General features: G+C 51.3%; 1 protein-coding gene and 1 long non-coding RNA gene across 3 annotated transcripts in view; one reads left to right on the forward strand and one right to left on the reverse strand.

Moving 5' to 3' along the window:
- On the reverse strand, window positions 1–16,510 carry CLU (clusterin). 2 transcript variants are annotated; one of them, XM_059176464.1, is made up of 9 exons: window positions 16,353–16,510; window positions 12,336–12,467; window positions 10,674–10,822; window positions 7,838–8,008; window positions 6,017–6,422; window positions 4,838–4,942; window positions 1,559–1,788; window positions 485–660; window positions 1–248 (listed from the first exon to the last, which is right to left on the reverse strand). In XM_059176464.1, the coding sequence occupies exons 2-9, from the start codon at window positions 12,427–12,429 to the stop codon at window positions 239–241; spliced, it is 1,341 nt and encodes a 446-aa protein (XP_059032447.1). In that variant the 5' UTR covers window positions 12,430–12,467; window positions 16,353–16,510; the 3' UTR covers window positions 1–238. The 2 variants fall into 2 exon arrangements, with proteins under 2 accessions (XP_059032447.1, XP_059032457.1); XM_059176474.1 differs by lacking the exon at window positions 16,353–16,510 and adding an exon at window positions 12,603–12,626.
- The window catches only part of LOC131833338 (uncharacterized), an 11,742-nt gene continuing 10,654 nt past the window's right edge, over window positions 16,469–17,556 (forward strand). Inside the window, exon 1 of the long non-coding RNA XR_009354401.1 lies at window positions 16,469–16,556. This is a non-coding gene — a long non-coding RNA (uncharacterized LOC131833338). The remainder of the gene's footprint in view (window positions 16,557–17,556) is intronic.

Raw genomic sequence — 17,556 nt, forward strand, 5'->3', positions numbered from 1 at the left:
TTCAGATTACTGGTGGTTTTATTGAGTTAGTGGCACACAGGAGTTCTTCCCATGATCAGCGAACACGGTGTTACAATGCAGAGTCCAGAGGGAGGACAGGCGGGGTGAGGGGACAGGAGGGCCTCAAGGCAAGGCCCGGTCACTCGGTGACATGCAGAGCTCTCTCTAGGGGCCTATCGCTCATCTTGGGGGCGACGGAACTCAGACACCCGCCATGTGGAGAGGCAGTGTTCCCATCTCATTCCTCCCTGAAAACAAAACAAAGGAGAATGGAAGGTGAAGGCTGGACACTCACAGATAAATGCTTCTCAAAAAAGAAAGAACATCCTCCACAGGAAAATTAACATTTCCAGAGATTTTTCTGGCTTCCTGCCTGGTCCCTGCCTGCAGGAGCAATCATTCCCAGGCTGGACCCGAGGCCTTTTTTCTGGCTCCCGGGGACCTGCTGGGCCCGGAAGGAGCACAGTGAGGCCTGCGTACTCACCGGCTCTTCTGGCGGTATTCCTGAAGGGCTTTCTCTGCCACAGTCTCCATAAATTTAGGATTGTTCCTGGAGAGGTCTTCTGGGAGGATCACGGTGATGGGGTCGGAATCGAAGAGCTTCACAACCACCTTAGTGACGCCAGAGGGAGCACTGGAGTCAGAAGTCTGGGAACTCACCTAGGAGGAAAAAGGGTAAGAGAAGGACCGAAATATTGGTCAAAATAGACTCCTTTTGCAACGAAAGACATTCGGACACGTGACCCCTCCGCTTTTTACTAAGTTTGACAGCCGTTCAATTCAATGAGCAGAAAGGCCCAAATTCATTTGTTTGTAGGCCTCGGTCGTACTTGCAAATGACCAGCCCATGGGGTGACCCCTCACCCCCGCATGGGAAAAATGGTTTCTAAGCTACCATGTTTTCTTTGGGCAGCTCCTCGCTGGGCCAGCAGCAGAAAAGAAATCAGGGAAAGAAAAACAACAAAAAAGGGTTCTCAGCGCTAGAGAGAGGCTTTCTATCACTGGTAAAGAATAACGCACCAATTCATAGGCCAAGCTAGAGTGTAGGGCAGCGAGGGAGCTTTGTGGGTAGAGCACAGGCTTTTCAGCCAGGCGGATAGGTTCAAGTGCCCAAGTGGGTCACCCAACAGTTATTAAACCTGGGGCAAGCTGTTGCATCTCTCACTTTCCTCAACTATCAATGGGGTCACAATGGGGGAGGGAGGCACCCGGGTGGCTCAGTCGGTTAAGCGTCTGACTCTTGATTTTGGCTCAGGTCTGATCTCAGGGTTGTGAGATCCAGCCCCACCTTTGGCTCCACACTGGGCATGGGGCCTGCTTGAGATTTTCTTTCTCCCTCTCCCTGTGCCCCTCGCCCCTCATGAGGCTTCCATGCGTTCATGTGCTTCAAAGTTGTATGTTTCCTGACACATGACAAATGCTCGATCCAAAGCGCAAGTGCCCCCTTTAACATCTCCATCCTATTTTGCTCCCTGGGGAGGCTCACATCACCGCCAGACATACCTGTCCCCCCCCATCCCCGCCCCGATCTTCAGTGTGTGGCCAGGATGGGACTCACTGTCGTGACCTGGAGATAGAACGGGTCCTCGGTCTGAGTGAGATTCGCCAGCTGGGACACCCAGCTAAACTGCTCGTCCAGCTGCTTCAGCAGGGAGGACGTGTTGAACATCTTCTCCTGGTAGGACTGCAGCAGCTCGTCGTACAGCTTGGTGAACTTCTCGGCAATCTGGAGGGAATTATTCAGTTCCTGTCGCAGCTGGACCTGAGCGGGGTTGTTGGACGAACAGTCTGCCCGGAGATGGAGGAAAAGAAATTTTAAAAAGGCGGAAATGTGAAGGGAATCCTCAAAAGGGATAAAAATACAACTGGAAGTCAGTTCATGGAGCCAGGACCTAAAGCACAGCGGCTCTAAACGCCCAGCCATACAAGGTGTGCAGTCACTCGGTAACAAAATTCAGAGCTCGCCCCAGAATGTCAGTCAACATGCTGCTTCCTTCATCGACAAAGTCTTGCTCTGGAAAATAATGTCACTTGAACTAAACAGGGTCCTTAGTGCCCTCCTTAAAGACGGTGACAAAGGGCACTCACCAAACCTTGAGAAGCACTGATCTCAGTCTATGTGGCTCGGACCCCGAGCAGCTCTTGCTGTGCTAGTCCCCCGCTGCATCATTTCCAGAGAGAGGGAGTGTTACTTACAGCTCCTAAGTACCAGACATTACAGGAGCGTTATGGATACCCACTATCTCCAAGAATCACAGCTCTTTCAACCTCAAGTGTTAGGAGTGATGAAATCAAGACCCACAAAAGTAAATTACTTGCTAAAAGACACAGAAGGATTTATGGGGCCAGGATGGAATCCAAGGCTTTAACTTCTAAACTTGGGCTCTTCCTCCTCTGAGTCTGTGGCTCTGGTAAAATTCTCCAAGCCTGTCTTTCGAGCATATCTTCAGAGCTAGAAATCTAGTGCCAAGAGTCCATGACAAACAAGAACTGGCCAGGATCCTTGGGGTACAGAGCAGAGTAGTTTGCTGACTCGGGGGCCCACCTGGCCCATCTGCTCACCAGAGCTGGTCACCTCGCTCATCGGGGGAGCAGGGAAGACACAGTCCCCTGGAATGCTCACTGCAGTTTGTATAATTGATAAGAGCGGGCAACTATCCACTGTGTCTTTAAAAACTACTGATTTTCTTTCTCTGGTTTGTTTCAAAACTATCCCAAGGATGGTACATCAAACCTGAGCAAGTCAAGAGAAGACAGACCTTTGCATGCTGCATTTACTGTAAAGGGTCCCCATAAGTGATTATAAGTAGATATAATCATTTCTACTAAAATCTTAAAAATGGTAGGTAGGGCAGGAAATAAAAGCCAGGTTGGAAAGATAATATAATGAATAATCTTAACTCTTTCACCAGGGGAAAATTAGAAATTGAAAAAAGTCACTGAGAACTGAGACTCTGTCTAGAGCAGTAGATCTCAACCATGGGCTCTGCTGCCCCCAGGGGGATATTTAGCAAGGTCTGAAAATAGTTTTGGCTGTCACACCTGCCATTGGGGGTGGGTACCAGTGCCTATCGGATAGAGACCAAGGGAGCTGCTAAATATCCCGCAGAGCAGAGGACAGCCTCTCCCGACAAAAGTTATCCATTCCGGGGGGCGCCTGGGGGGCTCCTTCGGTTAAACATCTGCCTTCAGCTCAGGTCATGAGCCTGGGGTCTAGGGATGGAGCCCCCTGTCAGGGGTGGGGGAAGTGGGGAGGTTGTGGGGGGAGCCTATTTCTCTGTTTCTCCCTCTCCCTCTGTCCTTCCCCCTGCTGGTACGCGCACGCGTGCACACACACACACACACACTCTCTCTCTCTCTTTCTCTCTCAAATAAACAAATAAAATCTTAAAAAACAAACAAACAAACAAAGAAGCCAGTCCAAAATGTCCAAAACGTCAGTAGTGCCGAAGTTGAGAAACCCTGGTCTAGAGCGGTCAGGCAGTGCGTGCTCGTTTGCTGGCCGGTGCCTCAAAGGAGAGGTGGTCACTCTCTGTTGGGGTAGAAGGGCAGGCAGTGTGGGTGAGCTGTGATTGGGGACCGTTAAGATCCGTGCTCAGGGCACCGGTGTGAGCCCGGGCACCCATGCTCTCTCCTTCTGGCCCTGCATAAACTTTCTGGCGGTGAGGAACTGCGCCCTTGACGCTCCTCTGTGATAGCTGACCTCTGTGATAGCTGACGGGCAAAGCCAGGGAGCCTGGGTTGAGGATTCCTGTCCGCTTCAGACATCCACCTCTCCCTGCACTTGGCTTGCTTTCCCGGTGCCTTTGAAACTTACAGGAGTGGGGCTGGACATATTTAACTGGACTCCGAAGCCTTGGCCCAGCAAACCCAAACATATTAAGTAAGAGCAAAGCCACAGGAGCAATCGGCTACACCCAAGGAAAACAATTAACTCTTTCTGAGCAGAGAAGGCTGTGTGCCGAGAACCATTCCAGATGCTTCTACAGCTGTCACTGGAAGTAAGAAAAAATGAGCCAGGGAACAGATCTGATAAAGCTGAGGGGAGCTGCTGAAGGGAAGTGTGGTTGACCCTCGAGTAACACAGTTTGAACCGTGTCTGCGGTCCTTTACAGTGTAGTACTGTGAACATAGCCGCCTCTTCTGTATCATTTCCTTGTAACATTTTTCTCTAGCTTACTCTAAGAATACAGTATATGGTACACATTACATATGAAATACGTGTTGATACCGCCTCCCCTCACCCCCTCCTGGTTCAAGGGTCAACTCTATTTCCTTTGTTTTGGGGACTGACCAACCAAAGTGTATTTTGCTGGGAAGCGAATGTACCACAACCAGTGACCCACGTGTGCTGGGGACAGAACACTAAGAACACATTGGTTAAGAACACATCCCAAACACCCAGCTCTCCAACATATGGGTGTCCTATCATCTTGGGAAGTGACTCAAGCTTCCTGTGACTATGAGCTTTTTTACCTTGGTAAGATAGGGAAAGGCACTGTACCCAACTTGGGGCCATTCTGAGGAAATGACTAATGTTTGCAAAGTGTTTACAACAGTATCAACATGGTAAGAGTTTGCTAGACAGAATACATATTATCTAAAAGTGGGGACATCTATCCAGCATGGCCCTGGGGAAGAGAGTAACTGGGGGAAAAAAATAGGTATCTCTCAACTTCAGGGACAACCTTACCTCTTAGCCCTTGTCTACAGATGGGGGCGCACGTGGAGCAAGGCCACAGACCTCCCCCAGTGCCACAGCTAGAAGGCAGCAGAGATGGAATTTCAAGCCCTATGTGTCTGACCCCATAAAGTGATCCAAGGCTCCTCGACTCACCCACAGACAAGATCTCCTGGCACTTTTCACACTGGTCCTTCATCTTCAGGCACCCTGTGGAGTTGTGACGGATCTCCTTGCACACGGCGCCGTCCTGGTTGTCTTCTGGAGACACATGAGGGAAGAGAGCGTCATGCTAAGGGACCACACAGAGTGATATAGTGATGGGCCTCCTCTTTGACCCCTTCCACACTACTGTTTGCCTCTTTGAGATGTTTCTGTGGACAGAGCAGGTTGGGAATGAGTTGTCTGCCTGCAGACTCCATCCTCTCTGATCAGGGCTCCCTGTGGAGGGACAGGGGAGGGAGCTCCTGGGGCTCCCTCAGCTGGGTGTGGCCTTGCCTCCCACCATCTGCATCCAATAAGCCCTTCCTGCCTCTGTTCTCTTTGGCATCAGAACCTGCTCTGCTCTGCATTCTATCTGGCTCGGCTCTCCCCTAGGGTCAGCAAGCCTCTTGAAGGAGGGAGTGGGATCCTCTTAGAGCCACCTTATAATACAATGCCCCTCCCCTCCATTATGGATACACAGCTGTTCAATTCGGTGTCCTCCTGTATCTCCAAACCAATTCAAGCCAAACTGGGTACTAAACGGTAGCATTCAGGAGGTGGTATTGGCTAACTATGTCTACTAGTTCAACGAAGGAAATCACCTCTGAAAGTACGGACTTTTCACGTCCACAGTAGACCTCATTCATTCAAAAAATATTCATGCATGCCCATTCTGTACCAGGCCCCAAGGCGATAGCAAGAAACAGCTTTCTAAACTATAGCATGGACAGATTATATAATTTGTCACCACTGCTTGCATAGCATCCACATAAAGGCACCTGGCTTCCCAAGACAAAGGGTCTGGTTTTCTAGAAAGGAGTCATCCACGTCACGCCCCCCAGTGGCCGAAAGGGGCACGGTCAACTTGAAAGAACGCAGATTCCAAGTCCGGCAGGGCTAAATTTGAACAGGTCCCCCTTTATCAGCTATGAATACTTGGACACACTCCTTCTCCTGTCATACTTTTCTCCTCCATAAATGGATATAACACCACCTTCGTGGGGCTGTTGGGGAAAACAGATGACACACGCCAAGCCCCAGGCGTAGTTCTTAGAATCTAATGGGTTTCTCAATAACCTGCCTGTTCCCATCCCTTCTCATGAAGAATGAAGGAGATGATGGCTTTCTAACCTTCTGTGAATTCCATTGGAAAGTGGGGCAGTCTGTGCAGGTTAACATCCATGGCCTGCTGAGCCTGGTGTATCATGTCGAAGAAGGGCTGAAACATGTCGTGGAAATTCAAGGGCTGGTAGCCAGGGAAAGGCATTATGTTCCGGGCAAAGCGGGGCTTGATATTGAAGAAAAAAGGCCTCCGCTGGAATGAGCTGAAGGGTGAGAAGTGGAAAGGGTCCTGGGGCTCACGGGTGAAGAATCTGTCCTGGAACAGCTCATCCATGATGCTGGATGCCCGGTCGAAACTGTCCTGCATGACGTCCAGGGCATGGGTCTGCTGCCGGTCGCTCTCCAGCAGGGAGTCGATGCGGTCGCCATTAATCCAGAAGTAGAAGGGAGAACTCTGGTTCAGGAACTCCTCAACCTGTGAGAGGCAGAATGGGGGAGTTAAGAGAAGCTCAGTGAAGTCCCAGCCTCCTCCTGCGTCCCCTTGTTGCCCCTCCGTCACCTCCGTCACATAGCACGTGACTAAAGCCCCTGCTGGGACTGGCTCCCTGGCCCCCCAACTGTCAGGCCAATCCCCTTTCATGCTACCCACCCAATGGGGAAGAGTTTGAGAAGACGTCGGAGGCGGAGAGATGCACAAACCCCCGTTACCCAAGATAGTCTCCTTTCTGGTCCCCAAGGATTCCCCACATCCTGACTCAGCCAAGGGCCAAATTCCTAATTCCTTTTGCCTAAGTGGACCCAGGGATGTGCCACTCCACGATGTCATTTGTTACGTCATCCAGCTAATCATTTCTGGATGAGAATCTTCTAAGAGACGGCACAGGTGCTTTGGGTGACTTCACATTTGCACACTGAGAGCAAATGTTGCCAACTGATTGTGGCACTCCAGGCCTCAGGGCAGCCGGGACAAATCGGTTGCATCTGGCAGGTGAAATGAAGCCGTGATACTGTGATTTATAGAAAGAAGTGTCTATTCGATCTTTATCTGCTTCCTAAAGCCCTTAGAATTTCCTGTGAGGAGAGTAATAAACTTACATGCTAATAATAAATTTAAAAAATAATAAAGCTATGTTAATGAGGTGGCTTTTGGAAAGCACCTGAGGATGGAGGCTGGTCACGAGCAGAACCCACCGAGATTGGAATGATGGAATTTTATTCTCATCTCCTGATTTCTGGGGAGGGGAGAGGGGCTGGAAGTTGAATCCATCAGCAACGGCCAATGATTTAATCAATCATGCCCGTGGGAGGAAGACTCCTTAAAATCACACAAGGACGGGCTTGAGGAGCTTCTCGGTGGCTGAACACGTGAAGATGGAGGCGAGTAGCACCCTCTCAGAGGGCATGGAAAGTTCCCCACCCCTCGCCCATACTTTGAGCTATGCATTGCCTCCCTTTGGCTTTTCGGAGTTATATCCTTATATAATAAACCAATAACCCAGTAAGTCAAATGTGTCTCTGAGTTGTGAGCTGCCCCAGCAAATTCAATGACCATGAGAAGGGGGTTGTAGGTACCTCCAATCTATAGCCAAGGCCAGAAGCACAGGTGACAAGCCAGACTTGTGATGGGTACCTAAAGTTGGGGCGGGGGTGGGGTGGGGAGGACAGGCTTGTGGGCCTGAGCCCTTAACCCAAGAAATCTCCATCTTCAGGGAGAGAGTGTCAGAACTGAGCTGATTTGTAGGCACACAAAGCTGGTGTGGGAGAACTGCCCCATGGGTTGGAACGGGGTTGGGGGGGTCGGGGGAAGGACCAGAGAAGAAGCATATTTCCCTCCATTCCTGCCTCCACCGCTCAGAGCCTGGCAGCGCTCAGCAGCCCGACCCCTTTCACCTGGTGGCTAACCAGCCCCGTGCTGCTTCTGCAGACGCGGGCGTAGAACTTCATACAGGTCTGTTTCAGGCAGGGCTTACACTCCTCCCAGAGGGCCATCATGGTGTCATTGCACACCCCCTGCGACGCCTTCAGCTTCGTTTCTGAATCCTTGGTGTCATTCAGGGCATCCTGCGGGAGGACACGAGGCCAGGTTAGCCACGTGGAAACCACAGGCTTCACGCTCTCCAGGTGGGCACGATGCCGGGCCCTCCACCCTCTGAGGCAGGCCTTCCCAGGGCTGGCCACACCACGTGCCTATTTCCTCCGCTGGCTCCTGCGTTCCCCCGTTTGCCTGGAATTCCCTCCCCACCCCACTTTAAGCACCTTCTCAACTTCGAGACCCGGCTCTTTTTCCTGGTCTTCCCCGTCCACTAGAACCCACGTGGATATCCTTTTCCTCTGACGGGCTGCATTTAGTCTTGATCCCAGGATTGACTTCTCTTTTATACCCTACTTTCTAACCTCAACTTCTGGTGTTTAAATGTTGTCTTCCGAAGCTTCCAGAGGTGCTTGGAATCTTATTTGTCTATTTCAGCCCCAGTCCCTGGCACGCCATCAAAAATCGAAGTCACAACAGTTACCAAAACTCTCTAGCACATCCATGGCATTTGGCCAGGTAATTCTGTAAGACTCCGCCCCAAAGAATTCCTGCCATAAAGGGGAAATCTGAAGATTTCTGATACGCTCTTCTTTAATGGTGCAGATAGATGGGGGGGAAATACTCAAATCAACCCAAATGCTTAAAAATAGAAGGTCAAGGCGCACCATGGCTCCGTGGGTTAAAGCCTCTGCCTTCGGTTTAGGTCATGATCTCAGGGTCCTGGGATTGAGCCCCGCATCGGGCTCTCTGCTCAGCAGGGAGCCTGCTTCCCCCCCACCCTCTCTCTGTCTGCCTCTCTACCTACTTGTGATCTCTGTCTGTCAAATAAATAAAATCCTTAAAAAAAATAGAAAGTCAAGCAAATCATTGGTTTACACAGAGGCCAGAGAAACGCTTTTTGAGGGGTACATTGTTAACTTTTAAATAGTATAACGAGCATTTTTCATGTTAACAAGGTGTGATTTTGAATATAGTGACTATCAGAAGAGTTTAACAGAAAACAAAGGAGCAAGAAACAGATCAAATGTTAACAGTGAATTGTCCATAGGTAAAAGGGTTACGGAAAACTTATCCCCTTCCACTTTTGTATATTAAAATCACAACAAATGAGTGTGTTAACCTTTCGAAGAAGAATTCAGTAGACCATCCACACCCCAAAGCAAAGGTATGGGAAGAGCTGACCAGGAGGACCTTGAGCTCTGTGAGATCGCTCTCCTGTTCCAGGTGCCCTGCTCCTGCTGGGAAGGCCGCCATGCCTCCCACCCAGCCAACCCACAAGCAAGCATCAACCTCGCTGCCCACTTCCTCTCTTTCGCATTCACAGATTCAGGAACCAAGACGTCATGGAGTCTTGCCCTAAACTTGCTGTGCTTTCTCACAAAACCTGGATTGAAGAATACTAAACTGATGATAACCCCAAAAACTCAAGAAGAGGATTTGCCTGACACTTTTCTAGGAGCTCCTTGAGGATTCTCCCAGAATGGTGAAGAAAAACACTGATGCCAAGGAAGGGCATTGTGTCAAAAGAAAGAGCAGGATCCAAGCCAGCATTTCCCTAAGTGGCCTCCAGGGAATTGTGCTGAAAGCTATCATGGGGAGAGGGGCACCTGGTGGCTCAGTTGGTTAAGCTCCTGCCTTCAGGCTCAGGTCATGATGCCAGGTTCCTGGGATCCAGCCCCACATTGAACTTCCTGCTCAGCAGGGAATCTGCTTCTCCCTCTCCTTCTGCCCCCTCACCATATGCATTCTTTCTCTCTCTCTCTCTCTTTCTCACACGTGTGCATGCGCGCACGCTCCAGCTCAAATAAATAAATGAAATCTTTAAAAAAAAAAAAAAAAAAAAAAAAAACTATCATGGGGAGAAAAAAAGATTCCCTGCTCAATTTGGTTTGGAAAACACAGGGTTAAATGAAGTTCCACAACCTTCTTTACTACAGAACTTCTCAGAGCCTTTAAAACACTTTACTGGGTGTGGTGCATAAACAATGAATTTTGGAACACTGAAAAATGATTAAATTAAATTTAAAAACAAACAAACAAACAGCACTTATGTGTATGCATTATGGGTCAGGAAGGTGGCAGGTGACCCATCTTAGCCTCTCCATCATTAGGGGTAGGGAGGCAATGGGAGTAGGTTTTTAGGATACCCTTAAGGAGATTGCTGATTTTTAAAGTTAGTCGTTTACTCCAATATGGTGTTTTAGTTTTGTTGAATCACTAAGCACAGGTTAGACCCGCTATTTTCACTATCTGACTTAGAAGTCTCTTTATTAGGGAGTCAGAACTCTAGAAACCCATGGGGCACTGCAGTGTGTACCTGCCTTCACCCCAAAGTTATTGCCCTACTAGATAAGCTTCTGAAGGTGGGACGCCACCCTCCTCCTGACCCAGGGCAGTTCCGACCCAAAGCCTACCTTGGAGCTTGCATAGTCAGGGTTTAGAAAAATCTACTGAAGTGAATCAGTCCTCATCAGGCCCTGGGGCCAAGCTGGTAAGAAACCAGATCGAAGATCCAACCCCTTGAAGCTCTCAAAAGCAAAGAAACCTTCCCTCTTTCTTAACTACAGCCCCAGCAACAGCTGACACTAGCTTGAGAGGGCCTAGGGTCACCAGGGCAACCCAGCAGGGCAGCCCAGGGGCGATGACCCCTCCCCTCCAGAGAGGGTGCGGTCTGGTCCGCTGGCTCCTCCTTACCTCTTTCTTCTTCTTGGCTTCTTCCAAGTTGGTGAGCAGGGATTTGCGCTCCTCGTTTGTTTGTTCTATTAGTGTCTTTATCTGCTTCACCCCCTTGAGAGCATTTTTAATTTCCCGATTAATGTACTTACTCCCCTCGGTGGACATTTCTGCAAGAGAAGGGCAGGCAGGGAGAATGAGGAGAGAGGCAGAGATGGGGCTGGGGATACCACCCTAGAACCAGCTGGAATGGTCAGGAAGGCCAATTCAGTCCAGGGGCTCTCCAGGCTGGGAGCACCCACCCCCAAATGGGTGGCCTTTGGACCCCAGCTTTGCCCTGACTGGGGTAGGGGAGGAGATCACGGGGCTGATTGTGGACCCAGTCCCCAAGTAGGGACTAAAGCAGTCGCTCTGGAGAACGAGCCTGCCCAGCTGCAGGAGAACATTTTCAAGGGAAAAAAGTCCTGGGAAACAAAACAGGAGCATAGGGGAAGGAAAGGAAAACTGAAACAAGAGGAAATCAGAGAGGGAGACAAACCATGAGAGATTCTTGATCGCAGAAAAGGAACTGTGGGATGCTGGAGGGGAGGTGGGCGGGGGCTGGGGTAACAGGGTGACGGGTATTAAAGAGGGCATGGGATGGACTGATGCAACAGATGAACCACGGATCTCTACCCCTGAAGCTCATAATACACTAGATGCAGCTTAAATTGAGTTGAAGTAAAATATTTTAAAAAAATATTCTGGAAGGATAACCACTGAAACATCAAAATGTAAAATCTTAGATTGGATACAAGCGTTTCGGGGACTCCGTTTTACCAAACATCTGAACTTCCTTCTCCCACGGCTCCATGTGATAAGGGACACAAAGATGAATTAATGGCACCATTCCACAAGGAAGCTGTGATCAGGACACAACGCCCTGGGGCAAATGCAAGGAGACAGTTTCACGGAGGTAGTGAAGGTGAAACAGCTAAGGCTCCTCTAGTGGCTGTCCTACGCCAGGCACTGAGCCCGCCAGGGCTTATGCCTTTTCTGTAAACGCTCTCTGTGCTGCCTATATCATCCCCACTGCAGCCCCAGGACAAAACAGCACAAGGAGATCAGATCCTTGTCCCCGGTTAATACAGGTGGGGGGGGGGGTGTGGTTACAGGGCCACACACATACCCGAGTCTGATCTCCAAGCCCGAGTTTTTAACAAGATCCCTAGGAACTAGTCAGCTTGTAGGACCGGGGTGGGGAGGAGAGTGCAGGGAGGAGGGGTTTCAGGAAAGGCCTGCAGAGGAGTGCACCCCAAAGCTGGGCTCTGCAGAAGGACGTTTCCCCTTTTCTGGATACGGACCACTGGGTTTCTAGGTGGAAAGGTGGAGGAGACACATAGTAGGTGCCATGGGGACGCAAAACTGGAAACTCAACGAAGGCTCAAATGAGCCAAGCTTCCCAAAGGAGGTGTGGGCCCTGGGACAAGCAGACTGGTGAAAAGGGACGCAGCTGCCAGAAAGCACTGGGGATACACCTGAAAAATGCCTAGAAGCCCACCTGACCGCCAAGAACCTAGACCAGGTAGCTGCAGGAAGGAGGCCCCGAGAGGGACCCGCCTGAGCAAAGCAGATGGGTCTCTACTGCTTCGGGCCCTGGCAGAGAGGAAATGGCCTGGGAGGGGACACACCTGTTCCACTTACCTTGGAGCTCAGAGTCCGAGACCATCTGGTCTCCCAGAACCCGTCCATTCTCCCAGGTCAGCAGCAGCCCCACCAGCAGCAGGAGAGTCTTCATCGTGCCTCCCTCTCCAATTCTGGAATCCCAGCAGGCCTCTGTTTGTAGAGAACAGGAGACTGTCATGGTAACAGCTAGCCAGCCTGCTGGTTTCCGGCTGGCCTGCAGCCTCCAGCAGCTTCCCCGGAGCCCCTCGGAGGCCTGCCCTCAGCCAGCCCCTCAGCTGGCATTACCTTGTTTTTAATCCCAAGGAAATTGGGAGAAAAGATCGGACTTGCCACGGGACCCCTTCAAAAGAAAGCGGAGGCTGGGGGTACAGAGGGGAACCACAGGAGAAGCAGCCTAATACAGAAGAAACGAGAACTCTGGAGTCAGAGCCTGGGCTCAGGTCCAGCCCTCCTCTTCCTCCTCCTCCTCTTCCCCCAGAAATCGCTGACTAAGTCTGAGCATGTGTTTTCTGCATCCAGAAAGGACATCTATCTGATACCTGCTCCTATCAAATAAACACTCAAAACACCTCTCTAGGCTCTGCCCCTCTCCTTCCCCAGCCCTAATGTGGGGACTTTCTTGGAAGCCCCTGCTGTGTGTAGTCACTAATCAGGCCCACAGCAGGTGTCCCCAATCTGTCACAAAAGAAAAATCCCCTTTTTATCCACCAAACCTCAACACCTCCCAAAACGTCCTTTAAAAAAAAAAAAATGACTTTATTTATTTGACAGAAAGCCAGAGAGCACAAGTAGGGGGAGCAGCAGGCAGAGGGAGAAACAGGCTTCCAGCCAAGCAGGAATCCTGATGTGGGACTCGATCCCAGGACCATGGGATCATGACCTGAGTCAAAGGCAGACATTTAACCCCACTGAGCCACGCAGATGCCCCCCAAATGGCCTTTCAAGACTCGAAGGCAGTGAGATAAATGCCACTTGCCACCCCTGGCAGGAGACCTAAGATCTAGATCCCTGCATAGATTTGGGGTGTGAATGTAGCAGAGCAGGGGACAATTGTCTTCAGAGAGTGGGGGGCAGAGTCAAAGGGCTAAAGGGCGGGCCTCCCCAGGAGAAGTTCCCTCTGGATGGATGGGCCCCTTTGTCACCAGGTCCCTTTCCCATGGCTGTCCCCTTTAAGCCCACAGTAGGGTGTCTTGCCAAGGTGCCCCCCCCCACCACTCAGCTGACTGCTGGGAGCCCAGGACAGCCCAGTGTTACACAATGGACCCTTTCCCAGAAGCTGGAATTGTTACACCAAACAGAACCCCTCACCCCAGCAGCCCCCTCCACCACAATGCTTATCTGAACTCCCTCATATCCCCTAACAGAACAGAGAGGTCGGGTCCCCCCTTCCTGAAATTGTGAACATCGGAAAAACTGCCCTCGGCTCAGCAGGCCCATAGAAACCCTTGGTAGCACATGAATAAAGGAAGCCTCTCCTGGAAAATAGTTAATAAAGCAGCCCAAACCAGCCACACAGCAAAGGCACAGCATGGGAGAAGAGAGTGGGTCACTGCCTTCCCCAAAGACAGGGTGGGTGGCTGAGTCGGGGTGCTATTTCAGGCCTGCCAGAAGGCCCAGGGCTCAAGGGCTCTGCCCTAGCTGCTCACTGAGGCCTGAAAACGCCTCAGAGAGACACAGAGCTTTTGTGACGCCCAAGAGAGAAAGCCAGCAAGAACACCCACCTCTCCCCGAGAGGCCCCTGGATACTTCTCAGAAATTCATACAAGAGCCTCTGAAATAGGCCTAGACCGGGAGACATGGCGTTGGGCCCTAAAGAAAAGGGAGGTGGGGCAAGAGCACTGATGGATAAGTCCAGAAACCCAACAGCCAGTACAATCTCCCACCAGGAGCCTGGGCTCCATGGGGCACCTCTGGGTCCCGAGCGGAGAAAAATCAGTCTCTTGCCCCAATCCTTGGCCTCTGAGGAAAAGCTAAACCCAGAGACAGCATGGGGCTCCCGAAGGCCTGCAGCAGGCTGGGAATCCAAGGATGAGGACCCAGCACCTCCAACCTCTAGTCCAGTGTCCTTTCCTGGACACCAGGTCACTTAAATGTGACCTCAGTGTCTTCATCTGTACAATGTCCCCCATGTGGACCTCTGAGATGTGACTGCCTTCTGCAAACACAGGGGTCTTAGATAATCACAGTAAATTCTGGCTGTTTCGAAATCTGACCTAGGACCTGTTGTGGGCATTGGCACTATCCTTCGGGGAAGTGGGAGGAGGTGGCATGTTTGGAGAAGGGCAGAGGAACCTGTGACCCCTCCCAGTGTGGCTTTGCTCTGGTGCAAGGCTCAGCTCCCTTAGAGTACCTAGGCATCACCTGGGACGGTGGGGGAGGGGGATCTTGTGACAATGCTGGCTCTGACTCTTAACATGATATTGATACTGCCCATCCAAGGGCAACACTAGAACTCTCCTCTCCTCTCGGCCTGGGCACCCAGCTACCGATGCCCTACCAAGGTCCTCCTCTCCCCACCCACCACCACTATGCAGTCCACCCCCACCCCCAGGAGGCTTCACCCGCAGCAGACTGAGCCATGGGAAGGACGCAGAGACCTAAGCCAAAGAGTCACACATGCGGCTAGCATGCTGCACGGTTTTTAATGCCCAAGACCCAAGCTCCATCCCACTGCCTCCCCAAATGTAGGAACCAAACGCAAAAGAAAAACAAGGCACTGGTAATTCATGCCATCCAGAGACAACTACTAGCACTGTTGTAGATCTCCTTCGATTTTCTATGCATTTCTGTGCAATCCGATCCCTTACACCCATTATCTTCAAATAGTTCTTTAAAAGCACACCTTTGGGGTTGCAGAATGGTGCATTTTCTGGTGGCCTCTATTTTGCCCTCCCACAAGGTTGGGCATTGGAGTCATACAATGTCACCCCCGGTTGCCACCGAAATTACATACAATGTAATTTCCCAGTGTTATTATAATGAAGACTCCAGTCAGCACCCTTTCATTCTATCTGTCCTTATTCTTAAATTCCTAACCTCTTTTTAAAAATAAGAATAATAGGGGCTAGGGGCACCTGGGTGGCTCAGTGGGTTAAAGCCTCTGCCTTCGGCTCAGGTCATGATCTCAGGGTCCTGGGATTGAGCCCCGCATTGGGCTCTCTGCTCGGTGGAGAGCCTGCTTCTCTCTCTCTCTGCCTGCCTCTCTGCCTACTTGTGATCTCTGTCAGGTAAATAGATAAAATCTTAAAATATATATATATATATAAGGATAATAAACAGCTTCTTCTTCCTTTTTTTTTTTTTTTTTAAATTAGGTCCAGAAATTCTGGAAGATCAAGGTTTCAGTTCTAGTCCTGAGTCTACCTGCTGTTTATCTTAGGAAAGGATCCTAAACCTCTCCAGACCTCAGATTGTCATCTATAAAATGAGACATTTAGAGCAGACGTCTGCGATCTGATATCAGTTGTGACTTTCCTCTGATGTATCCTGGGCATTAGGAAGCAGAAAGAGTGCGATTTAAGTGGCTGCAACATGTACTTAAATCAAAACATACTTATGATCATCCTTTGGAGAGAAGTACGGAATTTAGGAGCAGACCAGAGGACTCAAGCAGGCAAGCTGACAATCACCACAGGAGCCCAGTACCTGGACAAGGCGAACGCCACAGAAGGTCTGGCCTCCAGCAATAGGCATTAGCTCTCCAAGCCGCACTTCCCCATCCTTGCAAAAGGAGGGTCATTACACCTGTCCTAGTTAACCCGCAGAACTGTGGCTGCAGCTAGCGAGCACGGGAGTTCAGGAGTCCTGGCCCGAGAGCCATCCCGCAGCAGTTCTGCCTCCAGCTCCGCGGCCCGGTTACGGGGCTCGAGCCACCTCCCTTCCCTGGGTCCCCGACTCCATCCGAAACGCAGCTCTGACAGCCCAGGTGGTACCAGCGATCTTCCGGTCCTTTCTCGGTTGCCACCCCCGGTTGCCACCCCCCGCTCGGGTCCCGGTGGGGCTCTGAGCCGGGTAAGAGAGATGGGGACATCTCACCGGTCAGCGGTGCCTGGCGACCGTGCGCTCCTCCTGGCGACGCCGCGTGGTGAGCACCGTGAGGCGCGCGTATTTATGGCGCTCTGTCTCGTCTACACCCCTTTTGGGGCTGGCTGCAAACCTGCATGACTCACGCCCAAAGAATGCTGTGGAATTCACCGGGAGCTTTCTGGAAGCCGGCGCTGGAGGGGACGAAGAGGCGGGGTGCGTGGGGCGCGCGTAGGGCGGGTCGGGGAGAGGGCGGCAGGGCTCTTGCACCGCAAACGGCCGCGCGGGGGTGCTGCGGTGCGCCGCTCGCTGCTAGCCGCTCCCCAACTCTCCCATGGCTCAGAGTTGGGGGACCGTGCCCCCAGGAGGGGAGGGCTCCAGTTTAGGTGCGCAGCTCGGGGACCCCTCCACGGGGTTCCAGGGGTGCACTATGCTCCAAAACAAAATCGCGTTCTTTCTGATTGAACGTGAGCCTCGTTCCACTTCCATAGAAAAGCATCAGAATTTCTGAGGGTGGGCTGGAGAGGGTGTTGTGCCAGAGAACACAGAGGGAGAAAGAAATACCACTTCGCCAGCCATCACAGTGACCCCCGTGGGCCTTTGGTGCACGTGCTGGCCAGGAGGAAACAGGAATGTGTTTTGGGGGGTGAACTGAGCATACATTGAGGGAACCACAACATCCCCCTGGCTCCTTGATTCCTGAAACTTAAGCAATTATTATTCCCACCCACTTGGGGCCCACTTAAGCCGGGTGGGCTTCACGGTGTGGGATTCGGCAGCCCCACACTTGGCTTGAGGGCTCTCCCTGCAATGTTGAAATTCCTCATAGTTGTTGAGCAAGGGGTCCCGAATTTTCATCTTGCACCTGGCCTTGCAAATTAGTGCAGGTCCTGTTTGCAAGGGAAGGGGATTGGGGCTCATTTAGCTTGATGGGTCTGTGAGGTTCCAGAGAGATGGGAGCCTGGCAGGGAGGGCACCAACCCAGATGCCCCTCAGGTATAGCTACTTCTTGGGAAAGAAACAGAGGCACCTGCTCTGGAACCCCAGGACATTTGCACTCCAGATGAAAAGTCAAGTTGCCTGCTGGTGGTTCTCACACCAGATGGGGGGAGAAGGGTAGGCGGGGGTCAGCCTGGTTTGGGTGGCGAACTTTGAAAGCCACTCGAGAGGTAAGGCTTTAGGGGAGATCTGTAATGGTCAGGGGCTGAGTTTTTCT

This window comes from Mustela lutreola, chromosome 1, assembly GCF_030435805.1.
Source record: "Mustela lutreola isolate mMusLut2 chromosome 1, mMusLut2.pri, whole genome shotgun sequence".
Lineage (NCBI taxonomy): Eukaryota > Metazoa > Chordata > Mammalia > Carnivora > Mustelidae > Mustela > Mustela lutreola.

Coding starts and splice junctions, on each gene's coding strand:
- CLU (XM_059176464.1), bottom strand. CDS start 12,429: ATGAAGACTCTCCTGCTGCTGGTGGGGCTGCTGCTGACCTGGGAGAAT. Junction 10,823..12,335: donor CTCGGACTCTGAGCTCCAAG/GTAAGTGGAACA, acceptor CTTCTCTTGCAG/AAATGTCCACCGAGGGGAGT. Junction 4,943..6,016: donor TCCAATGGAATTCACAGAAG/GTTAGAAAGCCA, acceptor ATGTGTCTCCAG/AAGACAACCAGGACGGCGCC.